This window comes from Ovis canadensis, chromosome 10 (genome assembly GCF_042477335.2).
Source record: "Ovis canadensis isolate MfBH-ARS-UI-01 breed Bighorn chromosome 10, ARS-UI_OviCan_v2, whole genome shotgun sequence".
In the NCBI taxonomy this organism is placed as follows: Eukaryota; Metazoa; Chordata; class Mammalia; order Artiodactyla; family Bovidae; genus Ovis; species Ovis canadensis.
The window spans coordinates 42,595,693-42,621,942 of NC_091254.1; the positions used below are offsets into that span (position 1 = coordinate 42,595,693).

The 26,250-nt window shown below is 35.1% G+C and overlaps 1 protein-coding gene across 6 annotated transcripts in view; it reads right to left on the minus strand.

Annotated features, from left to right (window-relative positions):
* Window positions 1–1,175: 1,175 nt before the first annotated feature.
* The window catches only part of PDS5B (PDS5 cohesin associated factor B), a 178,591-nt gene continuing 153,516 nt past the window's right edge, over window positions 1,176–26,250 (minus strand). For 2 of the 6 annotated variants that reach the window (XM_069601596.1, XM_069601597.1), the window contains exons 25-35: window positions 24,357–24,561; window positions 21,944–22,058; window positions 20,100–20,232; window positions 19,660–19,779; window positions 18,363–18,425; window positions 17,651–17,796; window positions 16,032–16,131; window positions 8,964–9,403; window positions 8,763–8,870; window positions 5,555–5,693; window positions 1,176–4,166 (exon numbers count right to left, since the gene is read on the minus strand). In XM_069601596.1, coding sequence (XP_069457697.1) covers window positions 4,131–4,166; window positions 5,555–5,693; window positions 8,763–8,870; window positions 8,964–9,403; window positions 16,032–16,131; window positions 17,651–17,796; window positions 18,363–18,425; window positions 19,660–19,779; window positions 20,100–20,232; window positions 21,944–22,058; window positions 24,357–24,561 — 1,605 coding nt within the window. In that variant the 3' untranslated portion in view covers window positions 1,176–4,130. Of the gene's footprint in view, window positions 4,167–5,554; window positions 5,694–8,762; window positions 8,871–8,963; window positions 9,404–16,025; window positions 16,132–17,650; window positions 17,797–18,362; window positions 18,426–19,659; window positions 19,780–20,099; window positions 20,233–21,943; window positions 22,059–24,356; window positions 24,562–26,250 lie in introns of all 6 variants that reach the window. The other 4 variants (XM_069601593.1, XM_069601595.1, XM_069601599.1 and 1 more) reach the window with 3 other exon arrangements.

The window sequence follows — 26,250 nt, forward strand, 5'->3', positions numbered from 1 at the left end:
CTGACATTTAAAACCAAAAAATATATCAAAAATATAGAACAAAAAGTAGAGGCACAGCAAATGAAGCTGAACTGTTTTCAACTTCTTGCCTTGTTCATAAGGTTATAAAAACATTAATACAGGGTAGACTATAATAAGTAAAATACAGATATTATAATCTGCAGGTTAACCACTGAAATAATAACACAATCAGGTGTAACTAAAAAGCTAGTAAAAGAGATAATATAGCAAGAAGTACTTTACTGAGCCAAAAGAAGGTAGGAAAAGGAGAACATAAAGGAATGAAGAAAAAAATGGCAAAAAGAGAAAATACCAAAGAAAGCTAGCATATCAGTGATTAAACAAAAATAAGCAGCCTTAACAGTCTAACTAAAAATCAAAGATTCTAAGGTTGGATAAAAGAACAAGACCAAAGGAAAAAATGTTTACATAATACACGCTTTTAAACATAAGGACACAAACAAGTTGAAAATAACAGGATAGAAGTTCTGTCATGCAAAGAATAGTTACAACAAAACTGGTAATGGTTGTTTCGATTATCAAAGCCAGCATGATGTATTCATACAGACAACAAGTGACATTTTATAATTAGAAAAGTGTCAACTTCATCATAAAAATGTAACAATCCTAAATTTTACTGAATAACATAGCTTCCAAGTGTATAAAACAGCTTCTCCTCCAATCATTTCTACTCTCTATCCAATTTGTCCTTTTCTAATCTCTACACCTTCTACCGTATGATATGATATTAAATACTGCTTCTTGTTTTCCTTATTCCCCCACCTCTCTGTGGAGGACGTGAGCTCCGCAAGGGCAGAGACTTACTATCCTGATCACACTTTTGTAACCAGCCTAGCACATAGTAGGAATTCAATAAATATTTGCTGAACACATTAACAAAACTGCCACTACATTTCTTGGTGCTTACTTTTGAAGTTGATACATTTCTTTTCTTCAGTTATGCAATCATTTAAATAATACTTAGTAAATCTCTGTTGGCCAAGATTTTGCATGAGAAGTTCAAACAAAAAGTTTGAAAAATGTTACTAGGAAATACACTTTTCTCTTCATGAACCAAAGGCTCCAAAAGTAAAAATCATTAAAATATGACCTCCTCCACTTAGTAAACATTTAAATATAAATGTATATAGATTCACATAAATAAAATAATACAATTATATATTAGCTTCCATGTTTATTCAACTTCACAGAAAATCCAAAAATGTGTCTGAAAATTGGTTATCTACCTAAATACCAATTGTTCATCATGGTGACATAATACTATATGGTAGGGGACATATGCCTAAGTTAAACAAATTCTTAAATTCCTGACATTCTTTAAGTGGGCAAAAGGAAATCTTAAAAATCAAACTTAACAAGTTGTAAGAAAATACAGAAGGTAATTTAACCTTTAATGCCTGGAACAAGTTTTACAGCCACATTTGTAATTTACATATACAGTGGAGATCACTGAAAAAGCTTCCTGTTGCACTGCAGCAAGAAATTTTATTATAATGTAGATTAAACGGATTTGCTACAGAGTGCAGCAAGATAACCTCACTGAAGAATCGTAAGATTTTCATAGTGGAACTTGTTACAATGAGTTAAATATTTTCTTAATTTTATACAGTACATATTTTCAAAATGAACATTATCACTGAAGAGTTTGCTAACCATGGTTAGCAATTAATGTTTTACACATACTTAATTTTACTTTAGTTATCGTATGTGGCTCTCCAAATGTTAGTACATGAAATGTTAAGTTTAAACATAATAATAAGATAATCCCCTAAGATTACTCAGGACATTAAAACTTTGATCATTATTGCACCTATTTTTCTACAGAAAAATGGAAAATTTACATTGTAATCCTCCCAAAAAGTGAACAGACAAGTTATAAAATCACAGACTCATTGGCATTGAACAAAATCTACAATGAGCATTTTGTGCGAACTAATGTACAGAATTAAATGTGCAATGAAATTTGGTTAACTATGATCATGCAAATAAAAATCCTCCATAATCATTTTTTCATTATGTTTTATAAAATGGTCATAAGGATATACTTCCATAAACATTTCTGGTGCAATTTAGTCAAAGACAAAAATACAAAGCTATCCCTTATTCTTTATTTTATAGATTTAAAAACATGCCTTTGTACTGCTGAAATAGAAATAGCGTGTTTGGGAGAATTGAGCTAATGGCACGTTTAAAAACCAGCTGTATATTGGTCCAACGTTAGCTGCCTTGATATATAGCAGCCTCCCATTATCACTGGTGTCAGTACTGTTGTAAATGAAGAATAGTTAAATATTGAGAGATTAAGACACAATTCAAAACTATTTTTTTAAATAAAAGGCCCTTTCATAAACATGAAGAAATTTTTAAAAGAAAAATAATCACATCAATTGTGAGTATAAACTGGAAAATAGTAAACGTCATTTTCCAAAATAGTAGTTTCTTTATTATATCCCCCATCTATTATAACCAACCTTGGAAATATACCTTAAACATAATGGTATATTAAATGAAAATGCTCAATTATTCACTGTGATAAATAAATTAGAATACGATTTTCTTTTCTGATGGTAACCATGAAAAAAATGAAAGAACAGCACCTGAAATACTAAAATGAATTTAGGTAAGCATTAAGTCATACTCTATATGTTTTGGTTGAAAATACAGTTCATAAAACTGTATAAAGGATACTGCCTTTGTTTCTATATTTTGTAGATTACAACAAAGAAAAGAAGAAAGATATGCTCTAAACCCAAATAAATTTCCACTTCTCTCAATCTGGACAAGTGGAATTTCATTCAAAGTTCATAAGACTGTGGTACCTACAGTAGCTCATATAGTTGGATATATCACTCCCACCCTGCCCCTCCCCCCAAAAAACAATTTTTGGCTCCAAAATAAAGTACAATAATAAACTCTTGATGAAAAACTATGTTATGGGGCAATCTATCATATACTATGGCTAAATATGAATTTACAGAAAAGAGCACATCCCATTTTCAGCACTTTTTTTTCATAAACATGCAACTCACTATAAAATACAAAACACTTGCTTTCAAGAACAGCTTTATAAAGACACACTGCATCAATAAAATTTTTTTCTTTCTGATTAACTTTATACTGTTATGGAGAACTGAAACATTTCTAATGTGTATATATCAGATTTTATATTATAGTGTAATAATTTGCATTTTCTGAACATAATGTTCAAGAGGAAGTATCTATACACAATAACATTCTAGACTATCAGAAACTAATTCAAATTACAGAATTTTATTGATACAGTAGATTAATAAAAACTGAAAAGGGATGATAAAACGGGATAAAGAATTCAGTACATTATTTTATTAACACAGTCTTTAAAATTAAAATATTTTAAATCTCTCTCTTTTTAAAATTTTCGTTGCCATGACAGGCCAGAAAATTCTGGGACCAATACTGAGGTGTAAAATAATCAAACAACTTCAGGACTGTTTCACCATTTGTATGGCGTCCTCCCATCAGAGGCATGATTCAGGTGTGATGGCAGACCACTTAGCACCTCTGCAGATTAAGGATGCCTGGGAGTAAACACCAGCTAACAGACGTATGGGAAAGAGAGCATTTCAACTCTCCAACAAACAGTGACATCAAGAAAATGACACCATTTGTTGAAAAAAAAATTTTTTCACAGTAAATTGCAGAGAATACAAATACAAACACTGACAGATTACTGCTTAAGATCTATCCTAACAAACTCTTTTCAAATCAATAGATCCAATAAACAGCTGGGCACTGTCAGTTTAAAGCCGCAGATAAAAGCTATACAAGCACTTTAGAAGTCAGAAACATTTAAAAAAAAAAAAAAAGAAAAATATATTTACAAGTTTCTTCTTTAGTTTATGTCTACATAGCCATCGCACATTAGACTCTTTCATAAGACTCCACAGTCAATGTTGTCACCATGCGCATGGCTAAAGCGTGTGACCACAGACACATGAGGTCATCAGAGTAAGGTCCAACTGTCCACTCTTCAGCAGTCCCATTTTGTGCATCAAAGGCTTTACTCAGCCTGAAGCTTGATAACCATTTTTTTCAAAGCTCTCACACAGAAAGTTATTAACGGCATCTGTTCATCGCCTTTCTCTTTTAGAACCTCGCCGCCGCACCTTGAAAGAAACATCAACAGGTGTAATTACCATTGTTTTATAACCAATTATTATTCTTAACACGTTCCTGATAGTCCTTTCTTAAAATCTTTCTCCTACATTAACTTTCAGCCTTAGCATCACATACATGAATGCTTATAAATAGCCTTTCCCAGGATTAGCAAAAGAGAAAATATTTTACTTTTCTGTTTAATAATTTTAAAGAGAAATGAACAGAAGTCAATGTCAATGGCAAAAAACAATGACAAACATCACCATGTTATTTATGTGTCTTTAATAAAGGAAAACATCTGGTATTTATGAACTTAGGCGTATAGCTACCTTTCTCAGAAGTTACTTATTGAGTTTGGATCATAATAACTATCAAAAAGATATAAAAAATGTGGCAAGTACTAATGAAAACATAAAATTTCAGATAAAATAAGTTTAGTATTATCAAGAGGAACACAAACAGAACAGGATTTTAATGTAATTAACTTATAGTTTAGTTTTCCTTTAATGAAGCCATCAGTTACTATGTACACATCAGCCTTATTTTTATACCTTCCCCCCATAAAAACCCTTTATAAGCCAAACTAGTTTGAGACCATAATTCAACATATTTTTTTCCTCTGGTCTTCAACTAATTCAGATAAATGAATCCTGATGCAGACAGAGGTGCTGATTATATTAAATAAGACAGAGAGGCAGGGGTCAACTCTGGGGCTTGATCACAGGACACACGTTTCTCAAACAAAAAACTGAAACTAGCTGAGCTGATCCACAGATTCAGCAAGAATATTAGCAATACACAGCTCTTACTTAGACTCATCAATTATATTTCTTCCAAAGAGAAAAATCGGAGCTGTGACAGGCAGCCATTCATTATTTTAAAAAGTATCTTGGGAGGCATCACATTCCTACTTTTGTGAAAGAAAGGTCTATTGCCAATTTTTATGAATTCCAAACGCTAATTTTATTTGAAGACATGACTTTATTCTACATGACTGACTAAATTCTAGTTGCTACTGAGAAACTCAAACAAAAAACTTATACGAAATATCACCAAGAGTATATGTAACAGATACTGGGAAAACTTAAGTGCATGTGGTGTCATCCTGAGACTATCACTTGCTCTTCTCTGTATTCAGTTGTACACTGGACATTTACACTTTCACTAGGCTATGTCTATTATTCTCACTTGGTTTCAGGTTTTCATAAATGATATTTTCTCCACAATCTAAGCTGATAGATGAACTAACACACTACAAACAAATGAAAAAATATATACATAAATATTCAGAATTATTAAGTAACAGCAAGTGCTAAAAGAATCTGACCACTTATCAACTCTAATTCTACTGAATATACTCCATACTATCACACATGGAACTTTAAAAAACACATACATTTACTGTAGAGACTTCATCTTCTTCTGTTTCTTCCTGTGGATTTTCATCATTGACAGGAGAGCTACCCTGAAACACATCTATTTCTTCACTTGAGTCATTTTCTTTAGTAGCTGCTTGTTTAGAGCGTCCTACACGGCTAGAGTAAAACACAGGTAAAATAAAATGAACATTGTGATCTTTAAGTGGTAGTTTACCTTCATAAGAGGCCTTCCCTGGTATACCACTCAGCTGGTTAAGAATCTGCCTGCAAGGCAGGAGAATCAGGGGTTTGATTCCTGGGTTGGGAAGATCCCCTGGCGAAGGGACAGGCTACCCACTCCAGAATTCTTGAGCTTCCTTGGTGGCTCAGACGGTAAAGATGAATGAATGCAGGAGACCTGGGTTCAATTCCTGGGTTGGGAAGATCCCCTGGAGAAGGAAACGGCTACCCCCCCGCCCCCCCAGTATTCTGGCCTGGAGAATTCCCATGGACTCCATGGGGTCACGAAGAGTCGGAAATGAATGAGCAACTTCACTTTCTACTTTACTTCATAAGAGGAAATGCTTTAATTACTTAATAGACTGTCCTTTATTATCATTTTTACCCTCAATTACCGTGTAAGCCAAGAAATATTTTTCTTACATTCTAAACCCTAAACCAGTACTTAACCCTAGATTGTTACATATAAAAAGATCTAACAAATAACAAAAGTCAGGGTGACTGAAACCAACGCCATAAAGGATTTTAATATATAACCCAAAGTCTACTCTTCCTTTCCCAAGTCTGTAAAAGGCATCTATGTCTACTGAGTTGCTCAAACCAGAAAATTTAGAGTCTTCCTTAATAGTGTGCAATTCTTTGTCTGACCCAAAGATTCTACTTGTAAAGAAATATCAAATCCATTCACTCTCTCCATCTTCACTGTTACATCATACATATTTCTAAACCATTCTCATCTCTTGCCTCTAAGTAATCTTTTAAAAATGTAAAACAGCTGATGTCACGCCCCTGAGAGAGGCCCCTACTGTACTGAGAGTAACTGCATTAACCTCCTTGATAAGTACTTAAGGACCTTTAGACTGGCCTTGCCTACTTTCAGTTCTCATCTCTTTCTATACCCCAATTCCCTGAAACTGCAATACAGCAAAAACTTTGCCTTCCTTCGGCTCTCTGAATTTGTCAAGATTGTTCCCACTTCAGCACCTTCCAAAACAATGTCCCCTCCACTTGAAATGTTCCTCTCCCTACTCTCTAGAAGTCTAAGTCCTACTGTTCTCAAGGAATCAACTTGAGGAATCAACTTGTTCTCAAGGAATCAACTTTCCAAAGAGAAAACTTCCCCAGTTCCCCAGCCCTCTCATTACACTCTCTTACAGCACCCTAACTTTGTCCTCCAAGGTACATTTCACAACTTATTATTTCACATTCATGTGTGACTATTTAATAACTACATTCCCTTTTAGATGCTAAGCACTATAAGGATGTCTGTTTTCTGTCACTATATTCCTTAGCACCTAGTACTCTCTGACACATAGAAGATACTCAAAAATATGTAACAGATACCACCATTTAATTAAACGTATATATCTGTTGGTATTTAATTTAGAATTTCCTCATCATTTCTATAAGCAACTGAATATACATACTGTTTAATCTGTACTCAAACCAATTTTCTCAAATTTACTTGATTTACTTTTTCAGAATTAACAGAAGAAAATACAGGGAAAATAATATAATCTTGCTCAATTCCACTAAGATCAGAACAAGAAAACAAGCAAATAGTAACATATGTGATCATACTACCTCTAAAGAGGGGCCTTCCAGTAAAAAGAAGTTAGGCTGTTAAGATAGGACATAGACTCTCTCTCTCTGTGTTGATTTTTTTAACAGAAAATACTTGCTTCATTAAAAACATTCCCATGAGGAGGACTTGTGTAATTTTACAAGACAACATGATAATCATATAAGCCCTTAATTTTATGATGCCCCAATATAAGTTAAAGTTACAAGCATGAAAGATATTTACCCTGTTATTTTGTTATAAAGTTAATCATCGAAATTTAGGCTATCTTAGGAATTTTTTTTAAGTTATTTTTCCATGGTTGCATACAAACACATTTATAAAGCTGCCGAAAAAATGTACTTACCTTTACTTTTTACGTGAAGGAAAAATTAAATGGAAAAAGGTGGGAAGTACTGGCTAGACACTCAGTAACTTTTCCCATGGAATACACAGGAACAGGAAACTATGAACTGAGTGTTTAACCAAGGTGTGCTGGCAACTGAAAAGTCAAGCCACTGAAGTATGAGATTACTTTCAGAAAAACTAAAATTTCTGACAGACAACATGCTACTCTGTTTTTGCTTTAAATGAGGAAAAAAGTGCCAAATTTACAAATTACAACATTGATGCCCCTGCCACTTTAATAATTTTGGACACAGATTTGTTACTATAACTCTCCTATAAACATGTACTTGTGTGAACATCCAAAACTATCTATATGTAGATACAGATGTGTTAATTTACTTAGAAAACAATATCAAGACATCAAAAGCTTGAGATCACTATGTGATAATTTCCACCAACGTACTTAGGAAAAATGATGCCTGTTACTTTCCTACACTGATCAAAGAATGAAAGCAAAAGTGTATAAGCTATTTTTTTAAAGCTGCTGAGGAAAGATGGAAAACCTGTGGTGTGGAGTAACAAGAAAATGTGATCTATGCGTGATTATTTAAAGATATGCCATCGTCTCTTTAGGTACCATAAAGTGTGTACTGGAAATAATCAACTATTTGGTATTTGTTTATAACCATTTCTCTAAAGCCTATAAAAATGTACAAATGTCGCCAAAGGATGATTGGGATATTAATCACCTAGGTAAGTTTACAAAAATTTTATCTTACCTAGTATAATGGGCTAAATATATGGGTGGCTCAGACAGTAAAGAATCTGCCTGCAGTGTAGGAGATCTCGTTCGATTCTTAGGTCAGGAAGATCTCCTGGAGAAGGGAATGGCAACCCACTCCAGGATTCTTGCCTGGAGAATTCTTCCTTGGAGAATGGACAAGGGAGCCTGGTGGGCTACAGTCCAAGGGGTAACGAAGAGCTGGACACGACTGAGCAACGAACACTTTCACTATGTATTGTTATACTTAGAAATTTATGAACTCTTGCAAAATAATTTGAAACTGGTTTGAAACTTAATATTATTTACAACTTACACATTTTTGGGGGGTTGTGATGGTGATGGTGTTTTTGATGGTCTTCCTCGTCCTTTCTGTGGTGTGGACTGTGTGGATTCAACTGCACTAGTTTCTGGAGACTCTGCTCTGCTTTGGGGAAGACCCAGATGCAGACAGCATCAAGTTATGATTTACAGTACAATAACTGAATGCATGCAGTTCAGAGTGGCACACACTTACCTCTGCTGTGCTCTCCTTGAAGGTCGGTGCTGTTTACTTTTTGACTTCTGCTCTGTGTTTCCACTTTGTCTTTCTTCTTCCTCCTCCTCTTCTGCTGTTGAAGGTCCAGATTTTTTTTTGCTTCCTTTTTTGGATGTTTTCATCGTTGGCTCTTCTTTGGGTGTACCCCCACCAAGAGGTTTTGGTGGTCGGCCTCGTTTACCTTTTTTTGGTGGACTGTTCTGTTCATCCTCATTTTCTAGTATATCTTCTTTGAGCCTCTTTTCCTCAGGCCACTGCTGTTCGTCTGACTCTGAAGCTGTATGGCCTCTCTTTCGTCCACGCTGACTGCCTTTAGGTTTCTGTTCCTGTACCAACTTGGAAAGGTCATCCATGCCTAATTTCTCTTCTGAATCTGTTACAGGTGTCTTTTTCCGGCTTCTAGGTTTGTCCAATTCAGACTAGGAATAAAAGCCATGATTTCAAATATAAAACTTAGTATACATTATTTGTGTGTGTGTGTGTGTGTGTGTATATGTTCAAGAATAAACAAATGAACAAAATCTGTTATCTACTTCAGTTATAAGAATGTACCTAATAAGGTCTAGAGGTTTTAAGCATGTCGGAACCATAACTACCTACTTGCTTTTATTAACAATTTTCTAATATAAAACATAATCTGGGGGTAAGAGGGTAAATTTTTATTCTTACTCTAGCTAAAGAGCCTCAGATGAAACCTCTCAGTAGATGAATAGATGATAAATTTTTGATGAAGAGCTAGTCCATTAAAAAGAACATTCTAAATTCAACACTTAAAAGGAGTCATAGTTCAGTACTCATTATGAAGAATTGCAGTTCTTATTAGTATCTGCTGTCTCTACCAAGTTTTAATTGGCAACTTACTTTCAAATATTTCACAAATGTCTATACTGTTTCAGTAATAAAATCAATATATTTTCTTAAAAAAAAATCCATCTGGTCTACTAAAAAAAAAGAAAAAAAGCCAAATTCAATGCTTAAATAATAGACAACTACACTGAGTATAGTGCATCTGCATTTGACAGTCAACTTAAGTAATCCTAATTTTACCACTCAGTGTATATAATAAGACATAAATATTAACTAGGTAATGCATAATGCATACACATCATAAAAGAACTATTTTATTTCAAAAGTGGAGGTTGCAAGATACAAAGTTAAACATATTCATCATTTATTAAAAATTCTGAAAACATTTCTGAATCAAAGATATTGCTTTTTCCCAGATACAACAATACAAAAATCAGTGACTTCCAAATTTAACATAAAATCCCAGTCTACAGTCACAGAATTTAAGCCTTGACTCGCAGATGGCGATTCTTTAAAGAAATTCTTCAAAGAAACAAGGAAGAGTATGCATGACTTTGTAATTTTCTCCATAGGTTTGAAGAAGTGAAGTGAAGTTGCTCAGTCGTGTTCGACTCTTTGCGACCCCATGGACTGTAGCCTACCAGGCTACCCTGTTCATGGGATTTTCCAGGCAATAGTACTGGAGTGGGTTGCCATTACCTTCTCCAGTGGATCTTCCTGACCCAGGGATCGAACCCGGGTCTCCTGCATCGTAGACAGACACTTTACCATCTGAGCCATGTTTGTAGTACTAAGTTAATTTCCAAATGGTTTGTTCCAATTTACATTCTTAAAACATCAGTGACTACAAAAATTATCAGATTACCTATAATTCTTCACGTTTAATTAGTCATTTGTGTTTCCTATCTGTGAACTGCCTAATTATGCCCCTTGGCTGTTTACTGGAGTCTGAGTTTTAATCTACAATATTCTACACTTTCATGTGTATTTCGTGTATAACAAATATTCCTGTTTGTTGTGAACTGAATTGTGTTCCCACAAAATTCACAAGCTGAAGTATTCTGATATTCTTTGGATATGGGGTCTTTGGGAGGTAATTCTAAAGTCATGAGGGTGGGGCCCTCATGATGGGATAAGTGTCCTTAGGAAAAGAGACACCAGAGAGATCTCACTGTCTCTCTCTCTCCACCAGCTTGTTGTTGTTCAGTTGCTCAGTCATGTCCGACTCTTTGTGACCCTGTGAAAAGCAGCACGCTGGGATTCCCTGTCCTTCACCATCTCCAGAAGTTTGCCCAAACTCATATCCTCTTAGCACTGGTAAGAACACAGTAAGAAGGGAGGGTGTGTGAGGGTGTGTGTACGTGTCTTCAGTCATGCCCAACTCATTGTGACCACATGGACAGTAACCCGCCACACTGGTCTGTCCATGTCATTTTCCAGGCAGGAATACTGGAGTGGGTTGCCATTTCCTACTTCAGAGGGTCTTCCCAACCCAGGGATCGAACCCAGGGTAGCCATCTGCAAACCAGGAACAGAGATCCCATCAGCAACTGGACTGGCCCACACTTTGATCTTGGACATTCCAACCTCCAGAAATATGAGAAAATTTGTGTTGTTCAAACCTTCCAGTCTATGGTGTATTGTTATGGTAGCCTGAACAGACTAACACATTATCATATCTTGTTTTAGAATAGGATGTGAGTTGAGGTTCTAAACTGTTTTACCTACTCCCACTGCCAAAGACACATCTAATCACTTCAATGATGTATTATGCTTCCTTTACTTTGTATTATTTTTCAAAGACAGTAATGCTTCTAGGTATTAGTAAAATACTATGCAACAAAAGCATGGTATTTTACTAATTATAACTAAGTATGTTTGTGTTTGGTTGGGCTGATTTTATCATTACTCCTTCTTTGCATCCATTTATTCTACCTTGAGCTTCCTTGGTGACTCAGTGGTAAAATACACCTGCTAATGCAGGAAGACACAGGTTTGATATCTAGTCTGGGAAGATCCCGAGAAGGAAAGGAAAACCCACTCCAGTATTCTTGGGAATATTGGAAATCCTGGGAAATCCCACGGACAGAGGAGACTGGGCGGAGGGGGTGTGGGGGGAAGGTGGGGCTATAGGCCATGGTGTCACAAAGAGTTGGACAGAACTTGGCAGCTAAACAACATTCTTCACCATGGACTTAAAATCACACTGGGATTTTACAATGATATTTTCACTCAGAACTGTCATTTTTTAAAAATTCATTTATCCCATGAAAGAATATGGCATGTCCTCTCTCTCTCCTATATTTCTCAGTTTTAATGTTTTCTCCATATAGGTTCCTCCTACTTCTTTTTAAGATTATGTTTAGATCCCTCTAATTTCACTGTAACAATTATTGCTGTAAAATAAATCTATTTTCCCCCTAGTGTCTATCTGATATAAAGTAAAATAACCAGAGTAAAGTTAGTTATATATATACATACAAACCATACATCTACCATGCTAAATTTAGTTTCTTTATTGCTTCCCCTTATTTTTTTTAAGAGTATAAAAATAAATGTCTCTTCTTTTTCATTGTCATACTTTTGGTTCCTATTTCATGTCTTTCAGAACTGGCCAAATATTCTAGAACAATAACAGTGGTGATAACTGGTTGTTTGTTTTGTTCCTGATTTTTAATAAAAATGCTTCAAGTATTTTGCCTTTAATAATAATAATTTTGACCAAATCACTGACTACTGATTTAAACAGATAAAACTTTTAGCATATGATTAAGTACGTTTCTACCATTAATTTACAAAGAGTTCATTCATTTGCCAAGAATGAAATTTTATTTATATCTGCTTGACACGACCTGAGATTATCTTGTTAGCATCTTTTATTTAGGATGTTGACTTGCTATTTAAAAAGATCTTTTAGCATTTAAATTATCCTTGTATTCTGGGAAGAAAAAAGACATATAAATGTTTGGTTTTAATTTGTTACTATTTTTCTAGAGTTTTGAACATAAAAATTAATTGTCATTACTTAGAGAAGAAAAATATTAAAGTTTCTAATTATAAATATTACAATTCATTTTGATGTCCAAAGATCTGAAAAAAATGGCTGAAATCTTAATGTTTTGGAAAAGGCTGGTGGTAAAAAGGAAATTCAATGTCTGTTTTCTTGACGGCATCATAAAATAATCTAGCTTCCTAAAGCACTAAATTCTCTAATTTTTCATTTGTACTGTACTGTTTTCAGAACAGAGTGGGTATAAAATTGACATTAGAAGTAAGAAATGGGGAAAATGTTAATTGTAAAACTAAATTACTATTGTTCAGTTGCTAAGTCATGTCCAATTCTTTGCAATCCCTGTCTTCACTATCTCCTGGAGTTCACTTAAATTCATGTCCATTGAGTTGGTTATGCCATCCAACCATCTCATCCTCTGTTGTCCCCTTTTCCTCCTGCTCTCATTCTTTCCCAGCATCAGAGTCTTTTCAAATGGGTCAGTTCTTCACATCAGGTGGCTAAAGTATTGGAGTCAATATTCAGGACTGATTTCCTTTACCATGGACTGGCTGGATCTCTTTGCAGCCAAGGGATGCTCAAGAATCCCAACTATTGTGGTTCTCCAACACCACAGTTCAAAAGCATCAATTCTTTGGTGCTCAGCCTTCTTCATGGTCCAACTCTCACATCCATACATGACTACTGGATAAACCACAGCTTTGACTATATGGACCTTTGTTGGCAAAGTGATGTCTCTGCTTTTTAATACATTGTCCAGGTTTGTCATAGCTTTTCTTCCAAGGAGCAAGTGTTTGGAGCCCAAGAAAATAAGTCACTGTTCCCATTTTTCTCCCATTTATTTGCCATGAAGACTGGATGCCATGATCTTAGTTTTTTGAATGTTGAGTTTTAAGCCAGGTTTTTCACTCTCCTCTTTCACCCTCGTCAAGAGGCTCTTTAGTTCCTCTTCACTTTCTGCTGTTAGGGTGGTATATCATCTCCATATGAGGTTGTTATTTCTCCTGGCCATCTTGATTCTAGCTTGTGATGCATCAAGCCTGGCATTTTGCATGATGTACTCCGCATAAAACTTAAAAAAGCAGGGTGACAATATACAGCCTTGTCATACTCCTTTCCCAACTTTGAACTAGTCCACTGTTCCATGTTTGATCTAACTGTAGCTTCTTGTCCTGTATACAGGGTTTTCAGGACAGGTAAAGTGGGCTGCTATTCCAATTTCTTTTAAGAATTTTCCAGTTTGTTGTGATCCACACAATCAAAGGATTTAACATAGTCAGTGAAGCAGAAGTAGATGTTTTTTAGGAATTCCCTTGCTTTTCCTATGATCCAACAGATGTTGGCAATTTGATCCCTGGTTCCTCTGCCTTTTCTAAATCCAGCTTGTATATCTGGAAGTTCTAGGTTCATGCTCTGCTGAAGTCTAATAGGACTTTGAGCATTCCCTTATAGCATGTGAAATGAGCACAATTGTATGGTAGTTTGAACATTCTTTGGCATTGGAATGAAAACTGACCATTTGCAGTCCTGTGGCCATATTTAATATAAATGTACACGAACAATAATCCCTTTGCAGTGAAACTTCAATGTGAAGCTGGTAGTATACAAAAAAGACAATACTTTTCCACTATCTATTGGTCTTTAAATTGAACTTCTGTCTCCTAATGTCAACTCTCTAAAGACATTTCAGTTGGAACAAGCTTATTAATAAGGTGCTTCTGAAAATGGATGCAAAGTTACACAAAAGATGGCAAAAGCCTTATTAACTACATGTATCAATCTCAAAAGCTTATAAATTCAGAACTGTTCTATGAAAACAAAGAGTTTATTCTGCATTGCTCCAAAATGTAGACTAGATATGGAATTTATAGGATAACAAAATATTAACCATGTTTTCTAATTTCTAAGAGCAGTATATGTGGGTGTGGGTAACCTACCTGAGGTCTCCAACAAATGGGAGAAATTACAGGCTTTCCACTTAAGACATTTTCAAGCATATGGTATCTAACTCTCATAAATTATAAAGAAGGAATTTCTACACTAAGGGAGAGGTCAGATTAGAAGACATTAATAACTTTTCTCACTCAAGGATTCTTCTATAAATCCAGATAACAAGGTTCCTTTCTGGCTAAGCAATCAATTTTTAATTCTGCTTGGGTGAAATATTTAAACAGCCAATAATAATCAGAATTAATACTATAGTTAGGATTGAGTAAGAATTTTAGAGTTTTAAGTAGGAAGAGAAACAACTTGCTAAAATAAATTACTGGAGAAACCTGAAAAAAACTGAAAATCATTTAAACTTTGTGGGATATGTAAGTTTGGGCCACCGGAAGACAAGAAGTATAAGAACTATTTCAGAAAAAGCAATGTGTTTATTAATAATTTTTCCCTCTATTAATCAAGTAGATGAAAGCACATTAACTTTTATTATGATGTTAATCATTAATAAAAAATATTAATCTTGATAACAATGAAACAGCAGCAACCACCATTCATTTGGGCTAATTCATTTATTCTGATAAACCTTACCAGCACCTTATTAATTTCTAATAAAGAAATTAGTTCAGGGAACCTAACAGGTTATTCAAGAAATGTTTAGAGCTAACCTAGAAAGTCAAAATGTACTCCATTATTAATGTCATTGGGTTGTGTTGGAATACATAACCGCATTCTATGTCCATACTAAAAATGCCAAATTGTCTTCAAATGATAATTATAAATTATGTCTATAACACATATCAGTATCACTGCTATTAAGATTTAAAAACTAAACAAGGACTTTATGAAATCTGTAGCATTTCCAACATTCACTGGAATCATATTTAGTAATTAAAGGCTCAGGAGATCAGCTAAGATGCAAGAACCTTTAAGAATTCTCATTCTAGTCTCTTCTCTAAGGCTAAGTCTAAACTCATTGTGTTTAAAGAAAAAGAAAACAAACACAAAAGCCAAGCAGTTCTGAGTACAGAACAGGCATGTCTGAGTCCAAAGCTTTAAAGAATAAAGACTGCTTATTAGAATAAGACACACAAGAAATTCAATATACTTAAATTACATGGTAGAGGATAATTATAAACTCAAATTTGTGATTAAAACCACTGAAGTAAAATCATATGTCAAACTTGAAACTAACACTCACTAGTTTCCGTGTAAAAATTATTATTTATATAGAAAGAATTACTATTCTTGTACTTATTATAAAATCAAACGAAATATCTCACCCTTACAAGATCAGAGTCGTCTCTCTTGTCACTTTTTTTTCCCGGCAAAGGTGAAGACATTGTGTAATCTTCATTTTCACTGTGATCCATTTCAGAACTATCAAGCCTTTTAATACAGATATTTGTTGTTATTATTACAATCAAACCTTAAAAGTTCTTCCTGTCCCCAGTGTAGCTTTATAGCTTTATGAACAAAAAGTTTCATTCTTTCCAAAAAGTATCCATTTTATTTTCATGGTGGTTTAGTCCTTAAGTCGTGTCTGACTTTCTTGCCATCCCATGGACTGTAGCCCACCAGGCTCTTCTGTCCATGAAATTATCTAGGCAAGAATACTGGAGAGGGTTGCTATTTCCTTCTCCAGGGGCTCTTCCTGACTCAGGAATTGAACCCGGGTCTCCTGCATTGCAGGCAGATTCTTTACCAACTGAGCTGCAAGGGAAGCACTTTAATATATTTAATACCATTTTGGCTATTTTCCAACCTTCTCCCTTTTCATGCCTGCCTGAGATTACTATTAGCTGATTCTGGCTCCTCTTGGAAAAGGAAATGGCAACCCACTCCAGTGTTCTTGCCAGGAGAATCCCAGGGATGGCAGAGCCTGGTGGGCTGCCATCTATGGGGTCGCACAGAGTCGGACACGACTGAAGCGACTTAGCAGCAGCAGCAGCTCCTCTATTCTCCATCAGTAACCTAGGTAATATTCTAAAAGCATAAATTAGATCACTAGACTCTACTACATCTTCCAGTTTTACTTAAAAGTCAAACCAAATTCTTTACATTATCCACAAGGGCCAAACATAATCTGGCTACCTCTCAACTTCATCCCTGACCATTATTCTCTAATCCCTACTCTCCAACCAAAGCGATCTCTCACACACACCTAGCCCATTCCCTTAGAAAGAGTCCTGGTGAACAAAAAACAACACAACTCAGAAACTAAACAACAAAACAAGAATGCTAAAACTAGTTAAATTGTAAATTATTTTCCTTTTTTCTTTGGAAAAGAAAAAATTGAAAGTACACAGCACAATTTGAAAGCACATTTTTAAACTTTTTTAAAACAAAAGTTATATACTTGCTCAGTAAAAGAAATTCAAAACCACATCAGAGCATCTCCCTCCTTCACTGGATTACTGTATATGCTACGAAGATGTTGGGTACTCTTCCTAAAACTTTTCATGCATGTACAAGTACATGTAAATACAAATTCTTCTTAAAACCCAAAAATACTTTACACTGTTCTATTCTTGTCTTTTCCACTCAATCACGTATTGTGGAAACTCTTCATACGAGCTCATATGTCATTTTTTAAAGGACTATGTATCCCACTGTATAGATGAGCTGTAACTTAAAAGTTTACATTCACTGGACACTAAGTTTGGAAACCAGCTTACGTCTAACAACAGATTGCCCCAGGAAGCTAAAATATGAAAGGATATGGAGTACCCATCTAAGTGAGTAAGCAAATACATTTACCCTGTAAATGGCTATCAGTGTTAAAATAGGAATGTACAGATATGCACTGACTTTCATTCACTGACACTGAAGGTAGAAGATGTTATTTTAGATCTCATAGCCTTGGTGGAGTCCTTAATGTAAAGCATGGTATTTCTTGTGTACTTACCTCCCTTTTATTCTTCCAGGAGAGCTTGGATTTGAGCTGCTGCTTGCATTGCTTACAGTTTCCATTCGTGATGATTTTGTCTGAGATTGTTTGCCTGCTGATGAAAGCGGCTTATTAACAGCTCCTAGAACATTGGTTGTTTTGGGCTGAAATGAAAAATGCATATCTCTTTCTATTTGATAAAAGCCAAAGGAAATTTAGATGTAAAGAATCACAAATAACACCTGCCAAAGTATTTCCATATATAAATCATGAAAAGCCAGCCTATCCTTAAGCAAAATATGAATTACAAACTGAGTATCACTTGAATAAATAAAAACGGTATTAACAGAATAACAGTTAAGTTTCTAAGTTATCTACAGTAAGAAGGCTTACACAGAAAGTGAGAACACAAAAAATGTATAGTCAATAGTGAAAACTGACAATCAGACTCTTGCTAAGGAAGGACATGTCTTTTTACTTTAATACTACAGAATGAGAAATTTAAGAAGGAAGATATCCAGGGTTTTACCATAAGCTAAAAAATATTTTCTATATCTCAACCTATATCTATATAGTAAAAATAACTTTTTCTTACTAAATGGAAGATACTGAATATTTGTATTTTCTTTTGATATACCAATTTAAAAGAAATACAAAATAATATAATTATATCAACAGTCACACTAAAATAAACTACCACATAAAAATTAAAACAATTTTCAAAACATACTTTTCCAGGAGTGAAAAATGATTTCATTTCTGGAGGCAGATAATTTTTGGTGTTACTGAAGTTCTGGAAGCAAGGGAAAAAAGACACAGTCAGTGACTTCTGAAACACTGTATCTACAAAGCAATTCAAAAGTCAACAAAGCTTAAATCAGAGCAGCTTTTGGACTTCCCTGGTGGCTCAGACGGTAAAGCGTCTGTCTACAATGTGGGAGACCTGGGTTCCATCCCTGGGTCGGGAAGATCCACTGGAGAAGGAATAGCAATTCACTCCAGTACTATTGCCTGGAAAATCCCATGGACAGAGGAGCCTGGTAGACTACAGTCCATGGGGTCACAAAGAGTCAGACATGGCTGAGTGACTTCACTTTCCTTTACTTTCACTTTCCTTTTGTTTTAAAGTGCATTATAAAATACATACTTATTGAAACTAAAAATCAGTTGAAACACAAAATTTCAGTCACTGATTTTAAATGCTGTAATAGCTAAAACTAACCTTGTACTAACTCTCGTACTAACACAACATTTTTGAGCTCTAATATGCTAAAGCTGTAAGAGCACCTGAACAAAAACACGGTTATACAATAATACTCTCCAGGGAAGAGACCACATATATATACTCTTTTTATCTTAATCACAAAAAAGTGAATGCCTAAATGCAGACAGTCCCTTTTTAGGTGAACCTACAAGGCCTGTTCCAATCTCTATACACTGGGGTTAAGATATTAACTGGTATTCTGCTTAAAAAAAAAAAAAAAAGGGTAATGACTGTTCTCCTCTCACTTAGGTAGACTATAAACCTCCAAGAGATTCTTAAAAATACCTTTTTTAGATTAATACTACACTTGAGTTTTCTGAGAGTGGTTTGGGAAGATCCCTGTAATACTTCCCAGGTATTAAGCATGCTCCAATGTCAGTTCTCTGATTCTTTCACACCAGTTAAAATTTCAAGGGCTTATAATTTCAGACTGTATCAGCATTCTCCTTCCCGTTTTGAATCAATGGCCATTAACTCGGCAATTTACCAGCTTTGATCACATTTTCGCCAGTGCTCTTAAGACTAACATAAAGTCAGAAAACAATAAAAATTCTATATCATTTTAACTCATTTCTGAACCTATCTGTGTCCTCCAGCTTGGCCCATATTCTGATCTTGAACATGGTTAAGATTCACGGCGACCTTTCCCCATGACATAAGTAGTGGGTCAACTCTTGACACTGACTCTTCCTGATCTTCCCACAACCTAGTGGTGACAATACATTTTATTTCAACTTACACAAATAAATCCTAAAATAACTACCTTGTCAGGCTGGGTGAAAAAACGCGCTGGCAGTACTGGGTCTTTAGGAGATTCCAAACTATATGTAGTGCTTTTTGACATGATGATATTCATGGCAACATCACACACAGTATACAGTTTCTGCAATGGGTATTAAACAAAAAGAAACAATCAGGTACTTAAGTTGGCAAACTAGAATCTGTGAATTAGGAGTAATTCCAGAACATGCATTTAGTACGTAGTTTTCAGGACAACAGTGTAAGTTAATATACTTATTCTATTACTGTAATTAGTTTACTAGTAACAGCATTACTACCATTCTCTACTGATTCTATATTAACACGAATACTACTATTTACTACTAGTAGAAAAGACTGATGCTGTCTACAGAAGTCTTATACCCTATGCTCAAATGCTTAAAGTCAATACAGAATCATAACTATTTACAAAGAATTACATACTTCATTCATTTTTGCATCATCTGGTCCTTGGGCATCTTTTGTTTGTTTAATATTTTCTACCATCTTTCTGATAAACGCATGACTATTATTTTCATTTTTAGCCATTAGTATTTCCAGAACAAACCAAAGACACCTAAAAAATACCAAGAAAAAAATTCACTATTAAATACAGATATAATTCTAAATATAATGAACTCCAAGAGCAGAAAAAATTAAAAAGAAACAGCTAAAAATCAATAGAGGAAAAAAAGTATGTCACATACATATTACAACGTATCAGCAAGGTAGGTATGAGTTCATAACATCCTTTCTCAAAGTCTCACTAATTTTCCTAGGTAGACAGAAAAGTTAAAAAGAAACAGAAATGGTAGAAATAAAGCAATGATCTTAATCCTGAACTGTGGCAGGGATGGAGGGCTGCCTGAAGCAGTAACTGGGTCATAAAGTGGAGACTCTCATGTGCTAAGATTGACTGTGGTTCTGACTGCAGTCTTTAGGAAACGCAAACAACCGTGAGAGTCTTCATCAATAAATTGAGGGAAAAGTCAGGGCTGACAACTTTACATACTTAAGGGAAAAAACAAGTTTAAGTACCTCAGTTTCAGGGTAATTATATTAAATTCTATGCAAGAAAAAAATGAAAGTCCTTTGTCTCTGTATTATGCATACAGAATGGGACAGAGTGATCGTACAGAGGAGAAAATGGGAGAAGAGGGAAATGTGAAACAAGGCATCCTTCTGGAAGGGAAAAAAGTAACCTCTGAGACCGCAGGCATAGGTTACAGTTTCTTTTCTCTGAGAGAAAGGAGATCACTCAGGGCTGTACTAGACCATTTATAAATACAGCCCCAAATATTTATTTAGTAAGTTTCAAGGAATATTTTATCATAAAAAAAAAAAGTGTTCTGAGAAAGAGGAATGGCAAAAAGTTTTCCTTAGTATAATCATACTAACACAGAATTCATTTGGGAAAACTAATTGCTTATTTTCTAAAACTAGAAACTATGGCAAAAAGAGGGCAAAAGCCTTTTCTCTTGTCATGAGAAAATTAACAGTAATTTAATTTTATTCTCTTGAAGCACCACAAATACTTAACTTAAAATATTTCTATGAATCAAGAAACCAAGAGTTATTTTCCTTTAATAAGAAGCTAAAAGCATAAGAAATTAATTTATTCAAAACCACAGAGGTCACCCTTTACTATAACAGAAATAGGATCTCATCTCTATTTAAGGAAGTCTTACAAAGACTTCTCTAAATACCATTATATTCCCCCATCCCACACCCTGGCAGGTATATTCTTCTGGCATCTCAACAAGAATCTTTTAAAGAACTACAACTGTTATAAACCTAATTTAGTCAGAGAATCAACAGTGAAGTATGGGAATAGTTCCCTGGTTATCAACTTGGCCCATTATTAAATTAGATTATCTTCTTCCTTACGGAGAAAGACAGGAACTGCAAAGGAAATATGCTTACCATGTGAATAAGAGTGTTAATTCACTCCACATAAAAATCTATACAGTGCTTCAGAAGAAAGTAGGAAGAGATAAGAATTACAAAGCAAACTCTTTAATGGATAACTTCAATAGAAAAGAAATGCCAGACTGGTAGAGAAACAGGACAGCAATACAGTAATTATGCTAAGTTGTTTTGGGAATTATATAAGAAATGAAATATGAAGAGATGGTAGGGAAAAAAAAAGAGAACAAATAAGGTAAAGAACCTTAAACTCCTAAGAAATGAAATAAATTTAAAACACTAATTATAACTGAGATTCTATTATCAGCAGGAAAGGGGAAAAAACTTCAGAAAATATGAAAATGGGATGGAAAAAGTCTTACTCTTTAACGTCTTTAAGTTGTTCAATATCCTGTACTTTGACATAATCTGGGTCATGTGCCAAAAGGTGAATTGTATATGGAACAACATACTCAGGTAGAAGAGACAATAATTTTTCTGAAAAAGAAATAAAACAAAAACATCTAGGTTAGAAAACCAAATCTTACTCATTCTCTTTCTCTCTCTGATAATCTTTATTTCTTGCATCCCAATAATATACCACAATATCACTGGAAGAAAAATACACTGAAAGGTCTAGTGCTGAGGTACATCATAAAGTTTATTCAGTTATCCATCATGGCCAATACTGATATGCCTACTAAACGCACCCTGTGCTGAGCCTACAAAGATAAATATTTCAATTTTCAACAGATACGAGAAAAAGTGACCCAAACTATACTCAAGACTAAGGAACATAAAATCTATTTTTCTTCTTATTAGTAACTCTAGGTTCAACACTCCCTTGTAAGTTGCTGTGCAAAAGGAAAACAACTAGTAAATCTTTCAGTCAGTATGGCACAAAAATAGGAAGTAAAGGTTGATACTATTTAATACAATTTACAACATAAAAACTGATAGAAAAGAACATTGTTTCTAGGGCATTTTAAATAACAATGAAGTATCTTTTCAGTTTAAATTCAAATGTTTTAATTTTTTGACTGAGATCAGTACAATCCATTATACATAGAAATGGAAATCCTAACTAGTTTTAATAAAGGTTACCCAAAAGACCAAGATTCATACTCTGAGCAATTCTTTTTATATTTCCTACTCTTGTAATTTTAAATCAGATGTTCAGTCTAGAGTAAAATAATGTATGTGTCAACAAGGCACCAAATTTTCTTTATTCCTATCACTGAACTCAGAGAGAATAAGCTTATGTGTAATATTCATTTCAAGGTAGGTACAGAAGAAAAAAGTAACAAGGTTCAAAATTCAGTGAAATTTGAATTAAGGTCTATCAAACATGTAGTGAGTGCTTACTCTTTTCCAGACCTACTATTTTAGTAGGGCTTACTATTTTAAATATAAAGATGTGTAGGACTAGACACACACACACACAAAAAAGACTAGACAAAGACCTCACAGTGAGCACAGGCAGGACCAGGACAGAAGCCCCACTTCACCATGAATAGTACCCTAAAATAAGAACAGCTAATAACTTCTGAGTACTTCTTTGGACCATGCATTATGCCAGGTGCTTTATATATATAACTTTTTAATCATAACCACCATAAGATACAAGTAAAACTATACCAATCTTACAAAAAGGAAACTTAGGCTCAGACTGCATAAACAACCTGCCCAAATACAACCAGTAAATGGCAGAGGTGGCAGAGGTGAGATTTAACTCCAGAACCCTCAAGGTGAAGTAGGAAGACAAAGAAAGAAAGAAAGAGGGTCTCAAAACTGTAAGGATTCAAAAGGGGCAAACTTCTCTCCTTGGTTTTGTTTATTTGTTCGGCCAGAAGGGGGAGGCAAAATTTCCACAGTTGACAACAGAGGAAAAAAAGCTGGCTAGACAAATTTCAAATAATCCAGAGTACAAGGAGCAAAGAATTTACATTCAGGAGTAGCTAGAGAGAAAGTTTAAAACTCAGGCTGAGAGTTAACTGCAAAGGGTCATGCTAATGAGCTTCTACTTGGTCCTCTGAGCAGAAAGGAGCCAACCAAGGTTTCAAGCAAGGAAATGATGTGAGCTGATCTGTTTTAGGAAGATAATTTTGACAGTGGTGTGGCTCGACTTGAGGCAGGGGAACATTTACAACAGGGAGTTAGTTAGGAGTAGATATGATAATCCAAGTGAAATACAGCAGGAAGGGGAGTTGGGAAGAAATAGCGAAGACACCCAAAAGAAGAATTAAGAGGATTTAGTGACCAATGAGAGGAAAAAAGAAGGCATGAGGAATGCCTGTGACTTCTGACTTGCATAACTGGATGGCTTTTAATGCTGTTGATCAAGTCATAGAAGTCAGGGACACAAAAACTAATAGTGTGGACGGAGTGATGTGAGCAGATTTTCAAAAGGCACACAGGACCCTGATATTAATGTCAGCTACAGATGAGGACAACCAATAAAGTTTAGAGACCTGGACTTTTTTAAAGTAAGAGTACTTAGACAATCTTTATAAATGTACCTCTTACTGTTTCATTTACCTCCAAAGTTCCTGCTTTTTCCCCTTGGTCTTTTAGTCAGTTGCATAAAGAACTATGGGTTGATATTTAAATACCCATGCATTTGTATTTTAAAAATGACCTTTTATGAGGAAAAGTTGCTACTGAAAAACAGTAATAACAACTTACTTAATGAGGGCTGATTAGAATATAATAAACAACAGAAACGTCATCTTGTGTTCCACAAAACTGAAACCGGCAAGATGGGAAAGTACACTCTTCATTTTCACACAAGCTTACCGCTAACAGCTGCATGCTGTTTCAGATACTCCCGTCTCACATTGATATTTTTTACCAGACACTGCCTGGCATGAGCTCTTCTTTCTTTTACAGGGTCTTTTGCACAAAGTGCACAAATTGCCATATACTCAAGTGGAAGCCGTAATCGAGAAAGGCCTTTGTGAAGTTTCTGAGCAAATACTTGTCTTACTTGATAGCATTCATCCTGGAAGACATAATTATTCCACGTTACCTACATGGTATCAAAGAGGAAGTAACAACTTTGGATAGGAAATCCACTATATCAGGTAATCAGAAGAATAAACAGCATGTGTACCCACAACCAGTGCTCCAGTTCACAGGACTGAGATGTGACAAGTTAATACGGAAGCCAGAGTGATAACTTGGACCTTAAAATGACTACCAGCTACCTGTGTGAGAACACATTGAATGTACTCTTAAAATAGATAAAAACTAGTAAATATTAGTCCACCTTAACTTAAATGAGATATGTAAAAACAAGTCTGAATACTATCTCTTATTTACCTTTTTCATTTACTTAGCAAGATAAAACTCTGTCCAATTTATATATTTAGTTCTATCATTTTAAAAAAACTGTTCAGATTAAAACGCACAACTCCAAAGGCAGGAGTTACTAATCCATTTCAGCAACATCACGTTCCTCTTAGTTCTATAAATGAATTGCTCATCACTGTGCCTGCTTTTCTCACACTACTCACTCTCCTAAACCACCCACCTCCACTCTAGTAGCTAACCTGTCCTCATCTTCAAGGACAGCTCCCATACCATCTTCTCTGGGTCATCCCAGTGCACCAGCCCCAAGCATTCTGTATCTTGCATCAAACCTAGACTGGCAATTCGTTTCTTATATGATGGTATGGGGAGGGAGGTGGGAGGGGGGTTCAGGATTGGGAACACGTGTACACCTGTGGCAGAATCATGTTGATGTATGGCAAAAACCAATACAGTATTGTAAAGTAAAATAAAGTTAAAAAAAAAAAAGGACAGCTCCCATATCTTCTAGAAATCACTGTGTAAATCTTTATCCTGAACCCTCTGTGCATATCTAGTACTGTGCTCTGCTGGTACTCTGTGCAAATCTCCAGCCTAATATTTAGTACGCAGTATGAAAAGGACTGGTTTATCGTCTTATGCAGTGCTGTTTCTTGAAGCCAAGCACTGTGATTTTACTCCTCTTTGTGCCTCAAAACCTAACACAGTGTATGCTACAGATTATGAGAATTTTTTCTAAACTATAGGGAAAAGCTCGATATGACTTTTGAGCCATATATGAGATATACAAAGACTTTCATTATTACACTCCATCAATGAACATAATGTGTGGTGTGTTTCATATTATTGCAACTTTATGTTTATTTCTTCTATCTAGAATGCTAATTTCGCTTTTCTTCAAAACCCAGGTTGCAACATCTTGCCCTTATCTTTAAATCTTTATTTTGTTCATCTTCTTTCATTTACTTTAAACTTCAGTTTATTACAATACGAAACACCCACTTTTAAAAAAAGTAGTCAAGTGCAGCTACTATGGAGAATAGTATGGAGGTTCCTCAAAAAACTGAAAGTAGAGTTGCCATACAACCCAGTAATCCCACTCGTGGGCACATAATCAGCAAAACCATAGTTCAGAAAGAGACCTGCACCACCCCGTTCACAGCAGTGCCGGTTATGACAGCTACAACCTGGAAGCAACATAAAGGCCCATCCACAGATGAATGACAATACAACTCAGCCGTAAAATGAATGAAATACTGCCATTCTGCAGCAACAGGAATGGACCTGTGGGTTATCATACTAAGTGAAGTAGGCAGGTCAGAAAGACAGATATTATCACTTATACGTGGAATCTAAAATAAGACACAAATGAACCTATCTA